The 23,077-nt window shown below is 43.2% G+C and overlaps 1 protein-coding gene across 2 annotated transcripts in view; it reads left to right on the forward strand.

Moving 5' to 3' along the window:
- Nucleotides 1-23,077, forward strand: part of CSMD1 (CUB and Sushi multiple domains 1) — a 2,926,925-nt gene that overhangs the window by 2,235,128 nt on the left and 668,720 nt on the right. For both annotated transcript variants that reach the window (XM_075340315.1, XM_075340314.1), the window contains exons 24-26: nucleotides 750-941; nucleotides 3,951-4,077; nucleotides 8,439-8,641. In XM_075340315.1, coding sequence (XP_075196430.1) covers nucleotides 750-941; nucleotides 3,951-4,077; nucleotides 8,439-8,641 — 522 coding nt within the window. The remainder of the gene's footprint in view (nucleotides 1-749; nucleotides 942-3,950; nucleotides 4,078-8,438; nucleotides 8,642-23,077) is intronic.

Below are 23,077 nucleotides of genomic sequence, written 5' to 3' on the forward strand. Positions count from 1 at the left end.
AAGCTTTAGCTTTTAGAATAGAGAAATGCAAAAAACATTTTTTTTCTTTCAAATTGCTTTTATTGTGTAAAAGTGGCAAAAAATAAATTACACAAATGTAGTATCATTTTAACTGTACTGACCCAAAGAATAAAGATGTTTTATCCCTTTTACCACTTGGTGAATGACATAAAAATAGACATTTTTTTTCTGAATTGCTGGTTTATATTCATACTGCATATATATATATATATATATATATATATATATATATATATATATATATATATATATATATTGATATATATATATATATATATATATTAATATATATATATATATATATATATATATATATATATATATATATATATATTAATATATATATATATATATATTAATATATATTAATATATATCTGCATGCTTTAGTAAATTCAGATGAGTTACGTGCAATGTTCGCAGTGTTCAGAAGTGTGTGTGGGGTATTAATAGTTTTGTTGCCTACAGGTAGCTTCTAAATTGTGGTTCCCATGTGTTGCTTTGGGAACCTATTGGGGTATTCACCATGTTTTTTGTGGGAGAATCTGCATTTTTTAATCATATTCATTTAGACCTTTGAGATATTGGTTAGGAGACACATTGTAGATAACGCTGGTGCCTGACAACATAAATGGTACTGCTATTTCAGATGATTTATTACTGCCATTTTGTCATTATATTACCATGTGATTTCCTATTACTACAAATATAATTTTTATTATGTTGCAGGTTTTGACCTTATAAAATGTGAAGATCCTGGAATACCAAATTATGGCTATAAGATACGTGATGAAGGTCATTTTGCTGATACAACTATTATGTATAGTTGCAATCCTGGATATACAATGCACGGGAGCAGCATTTTGACATGTTTAAGTGGCGACCGGAGAGTATGGAATAAGCCTCTGCCAACGTGCAATGGTAATATTATACAGTCATATGTGCTCCTTGTCTATTTTATTTTTTAAAGGTCTCGCAAATGGCATATGATAGCATGCATTTATGGAAACACATGATATACATTATATCACAAAAGTGAGTACACCCTCACATTTTTGTAAATATTTTATTATATAGTCATGGGACAACACGAAAGATATGACACTGTGATACATTTTAAAGTATTCACTGTAGAGGTTGTATAACAGTGTAAGTTTGGTGTGCCCTTTAAATAACTCAACAAATGCCATTATTTTCAAACACTGTCTTAACTCTCTTGAACATGGAGTTCATTAGCGTTTCACAGGTTGCGACTGAAATCTTCTTCCACTCCCCCATGATGATATCACAGAGCAAGTTGACACCTTCCATTCCTCCACCTTCTGTTTGAGGATGTCCCACAGCTTTTCAATAGGGTTTAGGTCTGGAGACATGCTTGGTCAATTCAGCACCTTTTATTTTCACTTTCTTTAGCAAGGAATTAATCATCTTAGTGGTGTGTTTGGGATCGTTATCATTTTGGAATCCTGCCCTGTGGCCCTCTGATTTATTTTATCCCAGTACATGTTGGAATTCATGATTCCCTCAATAAATTGTAGCTCCTTACAGCCATCAGCATTCATGCATCTCCAAACCATAACACTCCCACACATTTATCTTTGTACTCCTCACCTGGCTGCTGCCATACAATGCTTGACAACATCTGAACCAAAATGAGTTCATCTTGATCTCATCAGAAAACAGGACATGATTTCAGTAATCCATGTTCTTAGTCTGCTTTTTTATCAAACTGTTTGCAGGCTTTCTTGCGCATCACCTTTAGAAGAAGGCTTCCTTCTGGGATGACTGCCATGCAGACCAATTTGGTTCAGTGTGCAGCATGTATCCTGAGCACTGACAGGCTAACACACCCCATTTAAAATCTGAAGCAATTCACTCAAATGTTTGCTTTGAAAAAAATAATTCTGGATATGATTCTGAGCATGTGCACTTAATTTGTTTGGTCGACCAGTTCTGAATGGAACCAGTCTTGTTAAACTGCTGTATCATCTTGGCCACTGTGCTGTAGCTTAGTTTCAAGATGTTTGTAATCTTTTTATAGCCTAGGCAATCTTTTTTTCTGATCCTCAGAAATTGTTTTGCCATGGCGGGCCACACTGAACTACCCGTGACCAGTATGAGAGAGTGTTAGAGTGTTTGAGCAATAGCAATAAATTGAATACACCTGATCCCCATTTACACCTGAGACCTAATAACACTAATGAGTCACATGACACATAGGAGGAAAAATGGCTACTTGGTCACAGTTTGGCTAATTTCACATAGGAGTGTACTCACTTTTGTTGACAGCGGTTTAGACATTAATGGCTGTGTGTTGAGTTATTTAGAGAGCGCACTAAATTTACACTATTATTCAAGCCGTACACTGACTACTTTACATTGTATGAAAGTGTCATACTTACAGTGTTGTTCCTTGAAAAGATAGAATAAAATGTTCAGTTCTGCCAGTATAAATATTGTTTATTACCAGTGATGAGGGAGCACAAAACTGCTTGGGTGCTCAGTACTCAAACTAAGCATGTCAAATGCTTGGAAATTCTTGACTCAAGTACCAAGCACATTAGGAACCAAAGGGTGACTCAAGCATATTTTTCTTGAGTTTCAGTTCTGTTACCTGCCCTGATACAGCCCACGCCTACCATAGGCCCCATAATCCATGTGCAGCAGGCAGCAAATATTGCACCACAACATCTGTTCCATCTTCCCACCAACCACAGTCCCTATCATCCGGCGTGCAGCTGGCATCGCCCGGCATCTCCCGATCCATGTGTACCATCCAAATGTTCTTTCAGTATGGTGAGTTCCACCTGAGTCCCTGTTTTGGAAAATAAATCTCACTCTCTCTTTTGCAAAAGGAGGACTCAAAAAGAACTAATTGCACAGTTGCTTTAAGGGCGGCTTTGCACGTTGCGACATCGCAAGTGCGATGTCGGTGTGGTCAAATCGAAAGTGACGCACATCCGGCGTCACTTTCGACATCGTACTGTGTAAATGCTAGATGATACGATGAACGAGCGCAAAAACGTCGTTATCGTATCATCGTTGCATTCACTGACATTTCCATAATGCCGGTGCCACGACAGGTACGATGTTGTTCCTCGTTCCTGCGGCAGAACACATCGCTGTGTATGAAGCCGCAGGAGCAAGGAACATCTCCTTACCTGCCGCCGACGGCTATGCGGAAGGACGGAGGTGGGCGGGATGTTTACATCCTGCTCATCTCCGCCTTTCCACCGCTATTGGCCGCCTGCCGTGTGACGTCGCTATGACGCTGCACGACCCGCCCCCTTAGGAAGGAGGCGGGTCGCCGGCCAGAGCGACAGTCGCAGGGCAGGTGAGTGCATGTGAAGCTGGCGTAGCGATAATTTTCACTACGCCAGCTATCACACGATATCGTACCTGCGACGGGGGCGGGGACTATCGCGTGCGACATCGCAGCATCGGCTTGCGATGTCGCAACATGCAAAGCCCGCCTTAGCCCGGTGAGAACATTTTGATGGTGCACATGTAATGGACGTTGCTAAGCAATCTGAACTGCACACCACATGAGGACTGTGGTGGCTGGAAAGAAGGAAAGATGTTTGCCAGGCGATGTCTGCTGTATATTGCATGCAGATGTTAGGGATTGTGGTGGCTGGTGGCTGTATCAGAACACATAAGAACAGAGATTCGAACATTTAGCTCGAGTACCAATGGTATTCGAAAGAGTTACTGAGCATGCTGATTGAATAGTAAGCAGTGTGAATCAGGCTCGCTCATCCCTATTGTTACATATTATATAATATACTGTGTATTAATTACTATAGATATTGCATAGATTTATTTTTTGCTTTTGCTATTTACATAGATATTCCCATTTAGCTATATATTGATGGATTGATATAATAAATTAATTGTAACTGATTTGTAAAAACTATTTTATGTATGCAGCTGAATGTGGTGGTCGAATATATGCTGCTGCATCTGGACGCATTCTATCTCCAGGTTATCCTGCACCTTATGAAAATAATTTACACTGCACTTGGATTCTTGAAGCAGACCCTGGGAAGACAATTAGGTATCACTAGTGTTATTTATCTTACAATGTGTATCATATGGAACTGTATATGTTATTTCTAAAGGTGTTCATACACTAGACTAAGGCTAGGGTCACAAAAGCAGTGTAAAACTCAAGCCAATACATGTGCAAATTGTGGCTGTCACTGGCTCTTTTTGAAACTTTGTTTGCCTGACATAGTGGATGGATACAAAAGCTGCTTGCTATTTGCATTGACTAGTCTGGTCAGTAAATGTGCCTAGACACGTGAAATTTTTTTTTTCTATATATGTACCTGTCAATTGATGAAAATGGATGATTTCAACCTTAATGAATGTTCGGCATGTAAAATTTAAACACAATCATTTTAGCAAACCCATCATAAACCATCATCTGAAATTAAGCTTGAATTTTTCTTCTGATAATTGGACAAAAGATCTTTTAATTGAATGAAAAATCTTTCATCCATGAATGAGTTTGCTTTGAAAGAATATTCCCAGAATGATCATTATTTTTTTGGCCTCTATACATCGAACATATGGTATTGATGTATGGCCAGTTTGAGCGTCTGTAGCTACTGATATGGTCTAAAATGTGTATGGCTGCTTTTACATATTGATTGTTCTTCCAATGTTTGTTCAACCATCAAACTATATTTATTTAATGTCTGTAGCCACCATAAGGCTGTATTCACACATCCTTGTTATGTTATTGTAAGAGCCCAGGGACAGGGGACCCCAAATGTTCTATAGGTCACAGTTGCTGTTCTGGCATGAAGGTGCAGAAGCTGTGTTTCCTGGGTGGTCTACAATGCCCTAATGTTCCCTGCTATCCACCCCCGCACAGTATCCACAGCCGATGGACAATCCACAGACATGGTCTCGGGGATAGCAGTTGCTTTAATACAGCAGGAACAAAGAAAATCAACACCTAATATATGTTTCACAGTCTTTTGTGGGTTGGACACAGCAAATACAGCCTGGAGTTAAATACTGAAGTGCAATTATTGTTCTGGAGATTTAAGAGCACGATTTGTTTCAGAAGTAATACTGGTATACTTTTAGAAGCAGGTTCAGAGACTCTTGTAGCTTAGAGGGTAGATATGATAATAAGATGGTACAGACCTGGAGTCCTGGGGTTAATTTCACTGCTAGTTCAGACACGTGCAGTACTTGTAAGCAAATGTAGAAAGTTGCCCAGCACGCTACATGGACCGGACGGCTGGTGCGTGGACAATGGCATGCAAGCCACTAATATTGCAGTGGGGTGGGAGACCCTCAAACTTCCCCAATCTGCGTGCAGTAGGGTCTGGTATATAGTCAGTATGCCCTACTGTCTGAAGAGATGCACAATGTCAGGATAGGAAGCCTTCAGCATATTGGCTGTAAAAGTCAGGAAATGATGAAATTCTAGGCCTTGGACCTAGTAGGAGTCTTGTGGTGAAAAGACTCTCCATATAATGTCTACCCTCAAAGGAGTCTCAGCCAGAACCAGAACATTCCAGTTCTTTCCAGACAGAATAGCTACATCTATTGAGCCATGTGACCAAGAACTGGCCAATAGGATAACTCCCAATGCACACTTCAGATTCTTACAGTTTTCACCAGTAGATGGTGCTAGAACACAACAAATGAGAAATGCTTTACTTATAACATATAACACAATATTACATATAAGTGAATGTACTTAAAGGAACAGACAAAATCTGGACCGGGACATTACATTATCATCTGAAAAAAACAAACCAATTTTTTTTATCAGGTGGCATCCTAGTTGTATTTCAGTTGTATTCTATTTTGTCCTGTAATTTTACTCATTCATTTTTTGACGGAAGAGGTGAGCTTGCTACTAAGCACTAAAAAAATGTATCTGGAACGTACAGGGTTTATTCAAATGTATCACTGAGCAACAGACCTGTGAGACACAGATACAAACTAAAGCCACAAATCAGTAGACTGATTTGTATCTGTGTGTTACGGATCCCCAGCATAGAAGATGCTCTGAGTCACACGGATCTCCCTCTTGGACCAGTGATTTTAATAGATATGTGAATACATCCATTCTGCTCTTTATTTCCGAGTGCTGTCTGAGATAAAACTAGACAGCACTGAGAAATACCACATCAATATGTGAATACAGGTTAAGGCTTTAAATAGATAATTAAAGGGGTTCTCCATATTTGTTAACTTTATATTCTTACCTATATACATGCAATTGGGTTTAAAACTCATTTTAACTATTAGACTTTGTGAAAAAAGGTCGTACCATTTACCTTCTATAGCCTCTGTATTATACTGTTTATTGCTGGCTGCAGTATGAGTTAGCAGGTTGTCACATTATCTTCACTTTAACATATTTGTTGAGGGTATGATCCTATGGCACTTATTATTATATCAGTATTACCAGTTTGCCTCCTGCTTTTGTTACTGGAGTTTTGCTCACAGGCTGCACAGATCTCAATCCATAAAATAGCAGCTTGTACAGGAATATGAGACCAGACCTGTCTATCAGCCTCCTCCGATAGAAAAGCAGCTTTTTATCATATTAAGTTTTCGATTGGATAAGGTTCTTGGACCATTCTGCTGACTTGTTCCTCCATCAGCAGCCATTTTATGGACAAAAGATTTGTGCGGTCTGTGAGGGAAGCTGCAATAACTAGATGTCACACTTGCCAGGTGTAGCAAACATGGTGGGATGCGTTCAGACCTACGTGCGTCTGATGAACAACAAAAAACACCAGAAAAAGGGGAGCACTGGGGACACACAAACTTGTGAGGCCCTGGAACTAGTGAGAGGGGTAGGTGGGTACCTCCTAACCTCACTTGCAACTGTCCCTTCTCTCCTCACTAGTCCCTATACAGTCTCCGCAACTGTCGCCGAACAGGAACATAGGACCCTATAAAGGCCCTATAGTAACTTTCACTAGTGAGGGGCAGATGGGGTTCACTAGACCTCACTGCTACACTAACAACACACCAGAGAAACAAAGAAAAACAGGGGAAAAGATAACAACAAAAGGGTATAGCCTGAGCACAGGAACCAAACTAGTAGAACCTTTCTTACAGGCGGCCAGGACTCAAATGAGTTTGTATCTTCAGCAGGGAATGCTGGGATACACCACCATTTAAAGTTGAAGGGTGTGACTACTGAGTAAATGCAGCTGATCACTCAGCAAGGAACTGCTTAGGAAAAGCTGCAGTAGCAAAACTGACACTTAACCACTGCAGTACCAAAAGAAATGAAGCCCATTTAAATTAAAGAGCCAGATGAGAGGCTCCAGACCACAGGCTTTCACTGATCTCAACATGCAGGGAGACAATCGGGACACTAGAGCAAGATAAGAACTTATTATACCAAGATAATAGTAAGTGCAATGAAATCATGTAAAGAGCACATCTTTTAAAATAAAGATAATGTGATCCACCCCAATAATGCATCCAACAGTCAGCTATAGTGAGCGTAATAGAGCAAACAATGAAAAATATTAAATTAAGCCCAATTGCAAAAATAATTATTTTCATCAAATGCATGCATTTAAGTAAGAAAAAGAAAATATGCACAATGGCGGACATTGCAACCCCTTTAATAACTACTTTTTTTAAAAATGCGAACAGGATAATATCCCTAATATGCAACGTTGTAATTGCTTTTCTTTCTATATTTCAGCATTGGTGTCATTTCACATTATACATTGTAAGCTTGATGGTAACTTTTACATTAAAACGGGTTGTAATTTTCTAGTAGACAACCTTTGCATGCCTATCAAAAGCCTATGTTCCATGGCTTAGGCTACTAGAATTTATTACATGCATTTCACTATTATATTATGTTTGGACATCATTTAAACGACCTCTATGTGTAGAGATGATTGATGCTTATGGAGTGATGTTCCACAAAATTAGAATACATACATAATGGAACAAATACCAGTATAATGAATGCTGTATTTGACTGCTTTAAACGCCTTGATTTTTCATTTCAAAACTCGATTTCAAAGCTATACCAGAGGGGATATGGAGATTATTAATATTTATACATTGGACAGTAAAGTATCACAGAACTACAATATATCTTAGAGAGATTACAACTCATTTTCTATAGAATGCCAACAATAAAGTTAGAAAAAAAATAAAATACATCTTTTCTACAAAGTTGCCTAAATGAGATATAAATACATCTAGATGGACATTTTTACAGGGCAGCGTGCATAATGTACAGCAACTCTCTCTGATTTGTGTATGTGTGCCGTTTACAGTATGTTTGCTGTCTTTTTTCTACAGTGTGTTTCAGCCAAACATTATATTTCAAGTGACAGTGCAATGCATATTTTATTATTTACATCTAAACTTTCCATACTCTGTCTGGTCTTTTTCCCTTTGCAGCCTTCACTTTATCGTTTTTGACACTGAAGTCTCACATGATATCCTTAAGGTATGGGATGGACCTGTAGACAGCGACGTTCTTCTGAAAGAGTGGAGTGGTTCTTCTCTCCCCGAGGACATTCACAGCACATTCAACTCCTTGACATTACAATTTGATAGTGATTTTTTCATCAGCAAGTCTGGTTTTTCCATACAATTTTCAAGTGCGTATAACAAGCCGAATTATAAATCTAACATGATTTGGTGTCTATGTTGCATGGAAATGTTCCTGTATATATACATACCCCTGAGTGTTTTCATCTCCATGAAGCACACAAATGCATATAGATTTTCTTTCCAAATGAACTCCCATTCTAAACATTCCTATCTCCACATCTTTTTAATATGCAATGCTGTGAATAAATATTCATAGTGACTGTCAAAAGAAACTTTTTTTTGGAATCAGAGTTTCATTTGTAAACTTCTTTCATTTCAATTCCTGTTTTCAATTATTTCATCTGTGTGGTGGTTCTATCCCATGACTATTATTAAAGGATCATTGTCATTCCAATTCAGCCCAGCATGTAGAAAATGAAGATACAAACTGACTTGTGCAATTATATTAATTGTAATCAAGCTACATATTTTTCATCAGAGCTTAATTACTATTTAATCAAGCATAAAATCACTGACTTAGTTTATAAAGTGACCCTTATTTTGTAGATATCATATGTACTAAATGTGCTATGATACTGAACTGTCAACAGACAAATACATTGCTAATTAGATGTTAGTTTATTTTTACTGTAACAATTGTAATGAGGCTATAGAGGTGAGTAGAGGAAAAGAGCTCAAATATAAAGCATTTGTCAGAGCCCACTAATCAGTTCAGTGGGTATAATATATACCAAAGTCTGACAATACAGTAATATCTATTATGTTCTACATCATCCTGATCACAGCTTCCAATTTAGATCATATACTTGTAGCAGACATGATTTGTTGCTGTAGTTTGCTAAGCCTAAACTGTAGCATGTATACACCATTTGCGTAATGAGTAGAGTTGAGCGCGGTTAGTGGTTCGTGGTTCTCCAGTTCTAGGCTCGAGTGATTTTGGGGCATGTTCTAGATCGAACTAGAACTCGAGCTTTTTTGCAAAAGCTTGATAGTTCTAGAAACGTTCGAGAACGGTTCTAGCAGCAAAAAAACAGCTAAATCCTAGCTTGGTTTCTGCTGTAATAGTGTAAGTCACTCTGTGAATCACACTATTATGACATTTCAGTGTATAGTGTGCGTGAACAGCGCCTTCAGATCACTGCTGTTTCTATAATGGCGATCGCCATTTTTTTTTTTTTCTTGTCTTCCTTCCCTAAGCGCGCGCGTGTAGTGGGGCGGGCCAGCATGTCAGCCAATCCCAGACACACACACAGCTAAGTGGACTTTTAGCCAGAGAAGCAACGGCATGTGTGATAGGATGTCCATGTCACATGTTCCTGCATTATAAAAACGGACATTTTCCTCCAGGACGCCATTATCTGCCTTCTGCGTCTTTGGTGTCAGACATCACTGTCGCAGCTCCGTCCTCCTGAGTCCTATCGCCGATACAGCTGTATGCGCTGCATACACAGCGTTAGACAGCTTAGGGAGAGCACTTTCTAGCATTCCTTTTAAGGGCTCAAACCAGCAGGGTCAGAGAGCCATAGGTGACAGGTCCTGAAAAAAGCAACAGCGTCTGTGTAGCCAAGGTCAGGGATTTCCTCCCTGCATTTCACCATTAGGAGGGAATAGAAAGGCAGGCTTCCATTCCTCTACCCAGAGCCCCACAATCCTGCCACTGTACCCTCCTGTCCTCTGCACACTCCAACTCATTATAACTAAGCCATTATACTAGCAAACACTCAGTGTACCTAGTGGCATCCTAAACGTGGCTATTGTACTTTGCTATAGTCCCACTAGTGCAAAGACATTTGCAGAGCACGTCTGCCTGCATTGCAGACTCCAACTCTTTTTAACTAAGCCATTATACTAGCAAACAGTCAGTGTACCTAGTGGCATCCTAAACGTGGCTATTGGACTTTGCTATAGTCCCACTAGTGCAAAGACATTTGCAGAGCACGTCTGCCTGCATTGCACACTCCAACTTTTTTAAACTAAGCCATTTTACTAGCAAACACTCAGTGTACCTAGTGGCATCCTAAACGTGGCTATTGGACTTTGCTATAGCCCCACTAGTGCAAAGACATTTGCAGAGCACGTCTGCCTGCATTGCACACTCCAACTTTTTTAAACTAAGCCATTATACTAGCAAACAGTCAGTGTACCTAGTGGCATCCTAAACGTGGCTATTGGACTTTTGTCTATTCACACTATTGTAAAGATATTTGCAGCACGTCTGCCTGCATTGCACACTCCAACTCATTATTACTAAGCCATTATACTAGCAAACAGTCAGTGTACCTAGTGGCATCCTAAACGTGGCTATTGGACTTTTGTCTATTCACACTATTGTAAAGATATTTGCAGCACGTCTGCCTGCATTGCACACTCCACCTTTTTTTAACTCAGCCATTATACTAGCAAACACTCAGTGTACCTAGTGGCATCCTAAACGTGGCTATTGGACTTTGCTATAGTCCCACTAGTGCAAAGACATTTGCAGAGCACGTCTGCCTGCATTGCACACTCCAACTTTTTTAAACTAAGCCATTATACTAGCAAACAGTCAGTGTACCTAGTGGCATCCTAAACGTGGCTATTGGACTTTTGTCTATTCACACTATTGTAAAGATATTTGCAGCACGTCTGCTTGCATTGCACACTCAAACTTTTTTAAACTAAGCCATTATACTAGCAAACACTCAGTGTACCTAGTGGCATCCTAAACGTGGCTATTGGACTTTTGTCTATTCACACTATTGTAAAGATATTTGCAGCACGTCTGCCTGCATTGCACACTCCAACTCATTATAACTAAGCCATTATACTAGCAAACACTCAGTGTACCTAGTGGCATCCTAAACGTGGCTATTGGACTTTGCTATAGTCCCACTAGTGCAAAGACATTTGCAGAGCACGTCTGCCTGCATTGCACACTCCAACTTTTTTAAACTAAGCCATTATACTAGCAAACAGTCAGTGTACCTAGTGGCATCCTAAACGTGGCTATTGTACTTTTGTCTATTCACACTATTGTAAAGATATTTGCAGCACGTCTGCCTGCATTGCACACTCAAACTTTTTTAAACTCAACCATTATACTAGCAAACACTCAGTGTACCTAGTGGCATCCTAAACGTGGCTATTGGACTTTGCTATAGTCCCACTAGTGCAAAGACATTTGCAGAGCACGTCTGCCTGCATTGCACACTCCAACTTTTTTAAACTAAGCCATTATACTAGCAAACAGTCAGTGTACCTAGTGGCATCCTAAACGTGGCTATTGGACTTTTGTCTATTCACACTATTGTAAAGATATTTGCAGCACGTCTGCTTGCATTGCACACTCAAACTTTTTTAAACTAAGCCATTATACTAGCAAACACTCAGTGTACCTAGTGGCATCCTAAACGTGGCTATTGGACTTTTGTCTATTCACACTATTGTAAAGATATTTGCAGCACGTCTGCCTGCATTGCACACTCCACCTTTTTTTAACTCAGCCATTATACTAGCAAACACTCAGTGTACCTAGTGGCATCCTAAACGTGGCTATTGGACTTTGCTATAGTCCCACTAGTGCAAAGACATTTGCAGAGCACGTCTGCCTGCATTGCACACTCCAACTTTTTTAAACTAAGCCATTATACTAGCAAACAGTCAGTGTACCTAGTGGCATCCTAAACGTGGCTATTGTACTTTTGTCTATTCACACTATTGTAAAGATATTTGCAGCACGTCTGCCTGCATTGCACACTCAAACTTTTTTAAACTCAACCATTATACTAGCAAACACTCAGTGTACCTAGTGGCATCCTAAACGTGGCTATTGGACTTTGCTATAGTCCCACTAGTGCAAAGACATTTGCAGAGCACGTCTGCCTGCATTGCACACTCCAACTTTTTTAAACTAAGCCATTATACTAGCAAACAGTCAGTGTACCTAGTGGCATCCTAAACGTGGCTATTGGACTTTTGTCTATTCACACTATTGTAAAGATATTTGCAGCACGTCTGCCTGCATTGCACACTCAAACTTTTTTAAACTCAACCATTATACTAGCAAACACTCAGTGTACCTAGTGGCATCCTAAACGTGGCTATTGGACTTTGCTATAGTCCCACTAGTGCAAAGACATTTGCAGAGCACGTCTGCCTGCATTGCACACTCCAACTTTTTTAAACTAAGCCATTATACTAGCAAACAGTCAGTGTACCTAGTGGCATCCTAAACGTGGCTATTGGACTTTTGTCTATTCACACTATTGTAAAGATATTTGCAGCACGTCTGCTTGCATTGCACACTCAAACTTTTTTAAACTAAGCCATTATACTAGCAAACACTCAGTGTACCTAGTGGCATCCTAAACGTGGCTATTGGACTTTTGTCTATTCACACTATTGTAAAGATATTTGCAGCACGTCTGCCTGCATTGCACACTCCACCTTTTTTTAACTCAGCCATTATACTAGCAAACACTCAGTGTACCTAGTGGCATCCTAAACGTGGCTATTGGACTTTGCTATAGTCCCACTAGTGCAAAGACATTTGCAGAGCACGTCTGCCTGCATTGCACACTCCAACTTTTTTAAACTAAGCCATTATACTAGCAAACAGTCAGTGTACCTAGTGGCATCCTAAACGTGGCTATTGTACTTTTGTCTATTCACACTATTGTAAAGATATTTGCAGCACGTCTGCCTGCATTGCACACTCAAACTTTTTTAAACTCAACCATTATACTAGCAAACACTCAGTGTACCTAGTGGCATCCTAAACGTGGCTATTGGACTTTGCTATAGTCCCACTAGTGCAAAGACATTTGCAGAGCACGTCTGCCTGCATTGCACACTGAAACTTTTTTAAACTAAGCCATTATACTAGCAAACACTCAGTGTACCTAGTGGCATCCTAAACGTGGCTATTGTACTTTTGTCTATTCACACTATTGTAAACATATTTGCAGCACGTCTGCCTGCATTGCACACTCCAACTCATTATAACTAAGCCATTATACTAGCAAACACTCAGTGTACCTAGTGGCATCCTAAACGTGGCTATTGTACTTTTGTCTATTCACACTATTGTAAACATATTTGCAGCACGTCTGCCTGCATTGCACACTCCAACTCATTATAACTAAGCCATTATACTAGCAAACACTCAGTGTACCTAGTGGCATCCTAAACGTGGCTATTGGACTTTTGTCTATTCACACTATTGTAAACATATTTGCAGCACGTCTGCCTGCATTGCACACTCCAACTCATTATAACTAAGCCATTATACTAGCAAACACTCAGTGTACCTAGTGGCATCCTAAACGTGGCTATTGTACTTTTGTCTATTCACACTATTGTAAACATATTTGCAGCACGTTTGCCTGCATTGCACACTAAAACTTTTTTAAACTAAGCCATTATACTAGCAAACACTCAGTGTACCTAGTGGCATCCTAAACGTGGCTATTGTACTTTTGTCTATTCACACTATTGTAAAGATATTTGCAGCACGTCTGCCTGCATTGCACACTCAAACTTTTTTAAACTAAGCCATTATACTAGCAAACACTCAGTGTACCTAGTGGCATCCTAAACGTGGCTATTGTACTTTTGTCTATTCACACTATTGTAAACATATTTGCAGCACGTCTGCCTGCATTGCACACTCCACCTTTTTTTAACTAAGCCATTATACTAGCAAACACTCAGTGTACCTAGTGGCATCCTAAACGTGGCTATTGTACTTTTGTCTATTCACACTATTGTAAACATATTTGCAGCACGTCTGCCTGCATTGCACACTGAAACTTTTTTAAACTAAGCCATTATACTAGCAAACACTCAGTGTACCTAGTGGCATCCAAAACGTGGCTATTGTACTTTTGTCTATTCACACTATTGTAAACATATTTGCAGCACGTCTGCCTGCATTGCACACTCCAACTCATTATAACTAAGCCATTATACTAGCAAACACTCAGTGTACCTAGTGGCATCCTAAACGTGGCTATTGTACTTTTGTCTATTCACACTATTGTAAACATATTTGCAGCACGTCTGCCTGCATTGCACACTCAAACTTTTTTAAACTAAGCCATTATACTAGCAAACACTCAGTGTACCTAGTGGCATCCTAAACGTGGCTATTGTACTTTTGTCTATTCACACTACTGCAAATCTATGTGCAGCACCTCTGCATGACACCCTCCTGCTCTGTTTTTAATAAGCTATAATGATAGCACAAAATACTGCCATTTAGTGGCATCATAGAACTGGCTGTTGTATTCCATTAGTGCCCCACTGGTGACAAGCTATTTCTAGCACCTCTACATGACACCCTCATGCACATTTTGCTACGCTAATGTTATAGCAAACTCATGGAATTCATTGCTGCATTTCATAATTCGGAGGGATAGAAAGTCAGGCTTCCTTTAGCTTTTCCTTCTGTTCATAGACAGCATCTCCAAGAGCAATTTCCCCTCCACGTCTAAGTGTGGAGAGGCAGCTAGTGCGCATGCGTGTGCCGATGTACCCCAGCTGCAGCATAATTACAGTGTTTCGCCTAGTAAGTATGCTCAGCCTGAATGTGTTATTCCTGACGCTAAGTCTTCTTTTCGGGATACAGCGCATGCTCCCACACTAAGTGTGAAAAGCCTCTTTGCACAGGTGCTTGCATTCCGTGCCGGGTCTAAGTCCTGTTTTGTGCCTAGACACCATGCTAAAGCTGATAGTCTTTTTTCAGAGACTGTATTTCATGCTACTGAGCATGCTCAGGCACTTCCTGCATCAGAGACTAGGTCCGGTAATGAACTCTTTGGCCCTGGCCCTGATGTGGGGGTCCCATATAGACCACAGGGCATCAGGTGTCCTCCCAAATGGCTTGCAGAGGCCCACACCTATGACTTGTCACCGCATTATTGATGGTCAGACGATGACTGGTGAGGTGTTTGGGTCATGGCAGCCATGAGGTCATCATTGAAGTTGCGGTTCCAAATAGGACGCTAGTTATGCCACTCATGACGTGTCACTCTACTTTTGTCTCCAGGAGGTGCATTGTGGTTCACCCTGGTTTGGGGCGGACCCAGGTTATAAAAGGGGCTGGAGCCAACAAGGAGGTGCGCAGTCTTCTATTATGCTCCGAAAGAGCACACCTCCATGTGTTGAACCCATTGCGGCTTTAGGCCAGAGGTAGGCAGGGATAGGGTGTCGATGCAGGCCACCACCACAGTTGGTAACGCAGAACGGTTAAGACCAGCTCCTGTCCTACCAGTCCTGCTTGTGCAGCCCAGTGGCATTAACAGGCCTGCTGCTGCTGATGCGCCTGCTGTCCACAGGTGTGCCCCTATGCACACGGTCAGCGTACTCAATGGCCCCTGTGTTGTTAACAGGGAGTTCCTGGGCTGGGCGGGCATGTGGACCCTGTGACGCTAACAGGGCTCACAGTCTCCAGATCCGAATGGCGTCTAACTCGGTTCAGGCTACTATTAGTTTCATAGCCACACAGCTCTGTGTATCCTCCACCAAACCTTCCAGTTGCCAACCTCTCCTTTTCCAACTGGGAGCACGGTGGACACTGACTGCTGATGGGGATATATACCTTTCTCTTTCTTTTCTTATTAATTTTCGTTATATAGCGGTCACAGATTATATACCACTTTATCCAAATCTGCCAGTCCCACTGTAACAGATGGTGTTTCTTCAGCAAATGTTACAGTTGCTTAACCACCAAATCCACGGACCAAAACTTTTTTCCCCTTTCCAACACACCTGTTCCCTTTTCCAACAGCATCTGTCCTTTTTCAACTCATTTTGGGATATGACCAAAAGTGCAACTGTGCAGGGACACCGTACTCAACGCCATCTCAGCACAGCAGCCATCCCTCGGTCCCTCCGATGTGGACAAGTAAAAGACCATTTCCTCCTATCCATGACAAAGCGTTGAGATTCACTCTGTGCAGCACTGGTGTTTAGTGGAAAAGTAGATCTAAGATTGCGTACCACATTCTGCAGATACTCCTGTATACGTGCGTCCATTTCTATGGCAGGAATTAGTTAGCCAAATTTTGTCTTGTACCGGGGATCTAACAGTGTGGCAACCCAGTATTCAGGATTACTTCAAATTCATACAATCCGAGGGTCATGTAGGTAGTGCAGCAAGAAGGCGCTCATGTGTCTTGTGCATCCAGGAGGACCAAGTCCTTGGTGTGTTGGTGGCAGAGAGGTGAGAATCGTGCATCCTTCCTCTGCCCTCTCCCCACAACCTCGCACAACCGAAATGTGAGCAAGCTCTCACTCATCTGCTGAGTCTTCCATGCCCATCGCCAGTTCGTCCTCCATTTCTTCATGGGCTCCTGCACTTTCATCAACACTTTTTGCTGATACTATGCGCCCTTAATCCCTCTCCCTCACCATGAATGCCGCATAGGTGCCGCTGACCATCTGGACCTCGTAGATCTTGTTATCCCTTCCGCATATGACTCCTCCTGTACTTCCTCCCCTTCCTCTTGTCCCAACACTTGACTCCGAATAATAATTACAGTGTGCTCCATCATGTAGATGACCAGAATTGTCACGCTGAGAATGACATTGCCAGTGCTAAACATCTTCGTCGACATTTGTGAACTGTGTAGCAGGGTGCATAGGTCCTTGATCTGACACCACTCCAGCAGCGTGATCTGCACCACCTCTTGATCAAGTTATCCCAGGCTATATGTCATACCGTATTTCAGCAGGGCTCTGCGGTGCTGCCACACACGCTGCAACATGTGCAGATTCCAATTCCTGCGTGTCGGAACATCGCATTTCCGGCGTTTAACTGCCAGACCCTAAGACTTCCGGAGTGATGAAAGTTGTTGAGCTGCTGTGTGCGCACGATGGAAGTGAGCACATAGCGAGCGTGCCCGCTGCACAAGTCCATGTAGGCCGTGATGGTGTTTTAAAAATTGCTGGAGAATTCGGTTCAACACGTGAGCCATACAAGGCACGTGTGTCACATTGCCCTGAGGATGGCCCGCAGCCAGGTTTGCATCATTGCCGCACACGGCTGTTAAGTCACCAACGGAGTCCGCTCCGTCAATTTGTACTCCGGTCGCCAGGTGACAACGTGTTCCTTTCATGAATAGTGCTGATGATGGGAGAGTAGTCGATGCCAGCGGCGCAGGTGGACGCAGGTTATGCTCACCCACTGGGCTGCATTACCTTGACAGATGCAGAATCTCTGGCTGAATGTAGCTGGTGGGTATCTCACAGATGAAATACCATCATTCAGCTACAACCAATGGGAAGACACCACACCCTTTTTTATGCCCATCCTGTCTGCAGACCACTGCCAGCCATAGCTATGAACCTCTGGTTAATTTTACCCCCAGTTCAGTTTTATGATTTTGTGTGCTTGTTACCTGACTACTTTTCCTGCTTGCTGTTTATGTACCTTGTTGGCCGATCCGCATTTCACCTCTGCTTGTTTTCTGATTAAGTCCTGGCCGTCCCATTCTGTTCCTGTTCCTCAATTAATGTTTTGACCCTGCCTGACTACTATTCTCTGGAATAGCGGTGTGACTCACATTTCCCATACATTTCAAAGTAAAACTTTGACCGCCTGATGGCATTGAGCTCTGCTGCCAGCATAGTAAGGAGGTGTGTGGTAGTCCTTGTGCGCAGTTACAAGGAAGGGTGGCCTGACCACACAGGGTTTGCGCCAAGGTGGAGGACCCACACGAGGTTGAAGAGGCAGAAGCAGTGTATTAACTTCTACATACAGAAGAAGGATTGAAACAACTCGTGGGGACGGCAAGACTTGTACAGCAGACCCTTCTCCATCTCTCACCATAGTTTGCCAGTGCCCAGTCAGTGACATGTAATGACCCTGTCTATGCTTACTGGTCCAAGTATCTGTGTTGAAATGCACCCTGTCGCACACAGATTTTCTCAAGGAAGTGGTGATGTTGTGTGCGACATGCTGGTGTAGCGCGGGCATGCTTTTCTTGGAGAAGCAGTGGTGATTGGGCATCTGGTACTGGGGCACAGCGACAGACATAAGGTCTCTAAAATCCTGTGTGTCCACTAGGCGGAAAGGCAGCATTTCGGTAGCCAACAGCTTACAGAGGGATAGAGTCAACCACTTAGCTTTGTCATGGGTCGCAGGAAGTGGCCTTTTATTTGACCACATCTGAGGGACAGAGATCTGGCTGCTGTCTGTAGACGGTGTTGAGTAGGGTGTCCCTGGAAAAATGCAGGTTTGTGAGGAAAGTGCAGGCGGAGACATGATGTTGCCTTCATCTTGCCTTCAGATCTGTTCATCTTGCATCATTTTTAAAAAACACAGCAAGCAAGGGTTACTCCAAGCGGAGTCTCCCTTTTTTCCAAAAATTGGGCACACAGACACCCCATCAGTGGCAGCACTTGTGCCCTAGTTGCAAACAGGATGTTTTGATTTGCATCAAGCACATTCAAAAATACGCCATAATTAACCGTCCCCAGCATGACACCGGGGTAGGTAGATAAAGTCTTTGCTGAACCATGACTTGGTCATCTTGGCTCCTTTTAAAAACAATGTAAGCAAGGGTTACTCCAAGCGGAGCCTCCCTTTTTTCCAAAAATTGTGCCCCACACACACCCACCCATTCAGTGGCAGCAGCTGTGCCATAGTTGTACACTTCACAGCTAGATTTGCATCAAGCACATTCCAAATCCACAAGCATTTACTCTCCCCAGGGTGACACAGGGGTTGTAAATTCCTTCTGGATCCATGACTTGTTAATTTTGATGAACGTCAGTCTGTCCACATTGTCACTGGACAGACGCGTGCGCTTATCTGTCAGCACACACCCAGCAGCACTGAAGACACGTTCAGAGACAACGCTGGCAGCTGGACACGACAAAATCTCCAAGGCGTAACTGGATAGCTCTGGCCATTTTTCTAGATTTGAAGCCCAAAATGAGCAAGGCTCTATTTGCAAAGTCATGGCATCGATGTTCATTTGTAGATACTCCTGTATCATCCTCTCCAGCCGTTGACTATGTGTCAGACTTGTTGTCTCTGGTGGCCTTGCAAAGGAGGGTCTAAAAAAATTATGAAAAGATTCCATTAAATTGCTGTTACCAGCACCAGATACGGTCCTACTGGTACGTGTAGACTGTTGAAGATGACGAGACCGTCCCATGTTTGTCAAGTTAAAACTGGGAGATTCACTCCCTGCACCTGCACGGTTGTTTGGTGGAAAAGCGGATCTAAGATCGAGTAACAGCTTCTGCTGATACTCCTGCATAAGTGCGTCCCTTTCTATGGCTGGAATTATGTCACAAAATTTGGACTTGTACCGGGGATCTAATAGTGTGGCAAGCCAGTAGTCATCATCACTTCTAATTTTGACAATACGAGGGTCATGTTGGAGGCAGTGCAACAAGAAGGCACTCATGTGTCTTGCGCAGCCATGCGGACCAAGTCCACGCTGTGTTTGTGGCATAGAGGTGCTAACCGTTCTTTCTTCCTCTGACATCTCCCCCCAACCTCTTTCAACTGAAATTTGACCAAGGTCCCCCTCATCTGCTGAGTCTTCCATGTCCATGGACAGTTCGTCCTCCATATCTTCATGTCCTCCTGCACCTTCCTCAACATCTCGCCTGCTACCATGCGCCCTTGTTGATCCCTGTCCCCCATGGTCCCATGCCTGGCGCCTTGGTGATGATGAACGTCTGGACCTTGGTGATGTTGTTGTGTCTTGCGCATATGAATCCTCCTGTAGTTCATCCCCTTCCTGTTGTCCCACCCCCTGACTCCGAATAGTGTTTAGCGTGTGCTCCAGCATGAAAATGACTGGAATCGTCATGCTGATAATGGCATTGTCAGCGCTAAACATATTCGTCGCCATGTCGAAACTGTGCAGAAGGGTGCATAGGTCCTTGATCTTACACCACTCTAGCAGTGTAATCTGCCCCACCTCTGCATCTCATTGGCCTAGGCTATACGTCATGACGTAATGCACCAGGGCTCGGTGGTGCTGTCTCTGCATCATGTGGAGAGTCGAATTCCAGCGTGTCGATACATCGCATTTCAGGTGATGAACCGGCAGGCTGAAAGACTTCTGGAGCAATGCAAGTCAAGTCAGCTGCGGCGTTTAAACGGCAGAAGTGAGCAGAGAGTGACCATGCCCTGTGCAGAAGCCCATCTAGGCCGTGATAGTGGGTTAAAATTGCTGGACAACAAGGTTAAACACGTGAGCCATACAAGGCACGTGTGCCAGCTTGCCCAGGCGAAGGGCCGCACCCAGGTTTGCAGCATTGTCGCACACGGCCTTACCAGGCTGCAGGTTGAGTGGGGACAACCATTTATTAAACTCGGACCGCAGAGCTGACCACAACTCCTCAGCTGTGTGACTCTTATTCCCAAGACATGTCAAGCTAAAAACCGCCTGATGCCATTGCGCTCTGCTGCCAGCATAGTAATGAGGGTTGCGTGATTCCTTCTGCGCAGTGAGAACGCTGGTGGCCTGACCAGGCAGGCTTGGGGCGGAGGTGGAGGACCCAGATGAGGTGGAGGATGCAGAAGCAGTGGCGGAACTTGGACAGACAGAGGATTGACACACAAGTCGTGGGGATGGCAAGACTTGTGCAGCAGACCCTTCACCATCTATCACCATAGTTACCCAGTGGGCAGTCAGCGACATGTAACGTCCCTGTCCATGCTTACTGGTCCAAGTATCGGTGGTGAAATGCACCCGTTCACACACAGAGTTTCTCAAGGAAGCGGTGATGTTGTGTGCGACATGTTGGTGTAGCGTGGGCACACCTTTCTTAGAGAAGTAGTGGCGACTAGGCATCTGGTACTGGGGCACAGCGACAGACATAAGGTCTCTAAAATCCTGTGTGTCCACTAGGCGGAAAGGCAGCATTTCGGTAGCCAACAGCTTACAGAGGGATAGAGTCAACCTCTTAGCTTTGTCATGGGTCGCAGGAAGTGGCCTTTTATTTGACCACATCTGAGGGACAGAGATCTGGCTGCTGTGTGTAGACGGTGTTGAGTAGGGTGTCCCTGGAAAAATGCAGGTTTGTGAGGAAAGTGCAGGCGGAGACATGATGTTGCCTTCATCCAACGTTGGTGCTATCGATGTTTGAGAGAGCTGTACACAATCACTTGTTTCCCCTTCCAAACCAACTGACGACCTACCAAGCAAACTGCCTGTTGCGGTTACAGTGGTGGAAGTTGTGGGTGGAAAAACAGGTGTGACAGCTGTCCCCACAGTCCTAGAAGATGACGAGCGCGCGGATGCACTGGAAGGGGCAGGCGGTGGATGGTTGGCTCCGCTAGGCCGCATTGCAGCACGGTGAGCTTCCCACCAGGCCATATGATATTTATTCATGTGACGATTCATGGAAGAAGTTGTCAAACTGCTGAGGTTTTGACCTCTACTAAGATAACCATGCCAAATGTTACAGATCACATAATTTGGGCGATCTTTTTTTATGTCAAAAAAGGACCAGGCTAGGCAAGGCTTAGAGGCCATGCGACCTGTTGATCCACCCCGAATAATGCTCAGAGGCAGAGTGGTGGCTGAGGATGCAGTTGTAGACGTGCTACCAGTGCTCCGACTGTGTCCAGGAAGGCGCAAGGTTACTTCGTCGTCGGTTGCATCCTCCTCCACCGCCTCTGTTGATCTCCTCGAGTGTCTGACTGTGGGTTGACAGTAGGTGGGATCTAGAACTTCATCATCAATTGTTGTGTTTGCACTCCCCTCCCCCTCAGACCGAGCCTCTTCTTGCCCTGACCGAATATTTCAGTTGTCATCCCAATCGGGTATCTGCGTCTCATCTTCATCAGTATGTTCCTCATTGTCTATAACCACAGTTGTTGGAAAGGCAGCATTTTGGTAGCCAACAGTTTGCAGATGATGAAAGTCAACCTCCAAGCCATGTCATGCCCTTCTAGAAGCATGTAAAACACAGCGAGGGGACTCCAACCACAGTCTCCCTCGTTTCCACTAACTGGGCCACACACACCCCACTTGACTGGCATCGGTTGAGGCCCCTTTTGAAAAAGAAAAAGATGCTTTGCATGAAGCACTCTCAAAAATACGCGTGCCTTTCTCGTCCCCTGGCTGACCCAGGGGAAGAAAAGTCCGCTGAGAGCCATGACTTGTTCATCTTGGTTCTTTTAGAGACACAGCGAGGGGACTCCAACCACAGTCTCCCTCGTTTCCACTAACTGGGCCACACACACCCCACTTGACTGGCATCGGTTGACCCCCCTTTTGAAAAATAAAACGATGCTTTGCATGAAGCACTCTCAAAAATACGCGTGCCTTTCCCGTACCCTGGCTGACCCAGGGGAAGAAAAGTCCGCTGAGAGCCATGACTTGTTCATCTTGGTTCTTTTAGAGACACAGCGAGGGGACTCCAACCACAGTCTCCCTCGTTTCCACTAACTGGGCCACACACACCCCACTTGACTGGCATCGGTTGAGCCCCCTTTTGAAAAAGAAAAAGATGCTTTGCATGAAGCACTC

Source organism: Anomaloglossus baeobatrachus, chromosome 3 (genome assembly GCF_048569485.1).
Source record: "Anomaloglossus baeobatrachus isolate aAnoBae1 chromosome 3, aAnoBae1.hap1, whole genome shotgun sequence".
In the NCBI taxonomy this organism is placed as follows: domain Eukaryota; kingdom Metazoa; phylum Chordata; class Amphibia; order Anura; family Aromobatidae; genus Anomaloglossus; species Anomaloglossus baeobatrachus.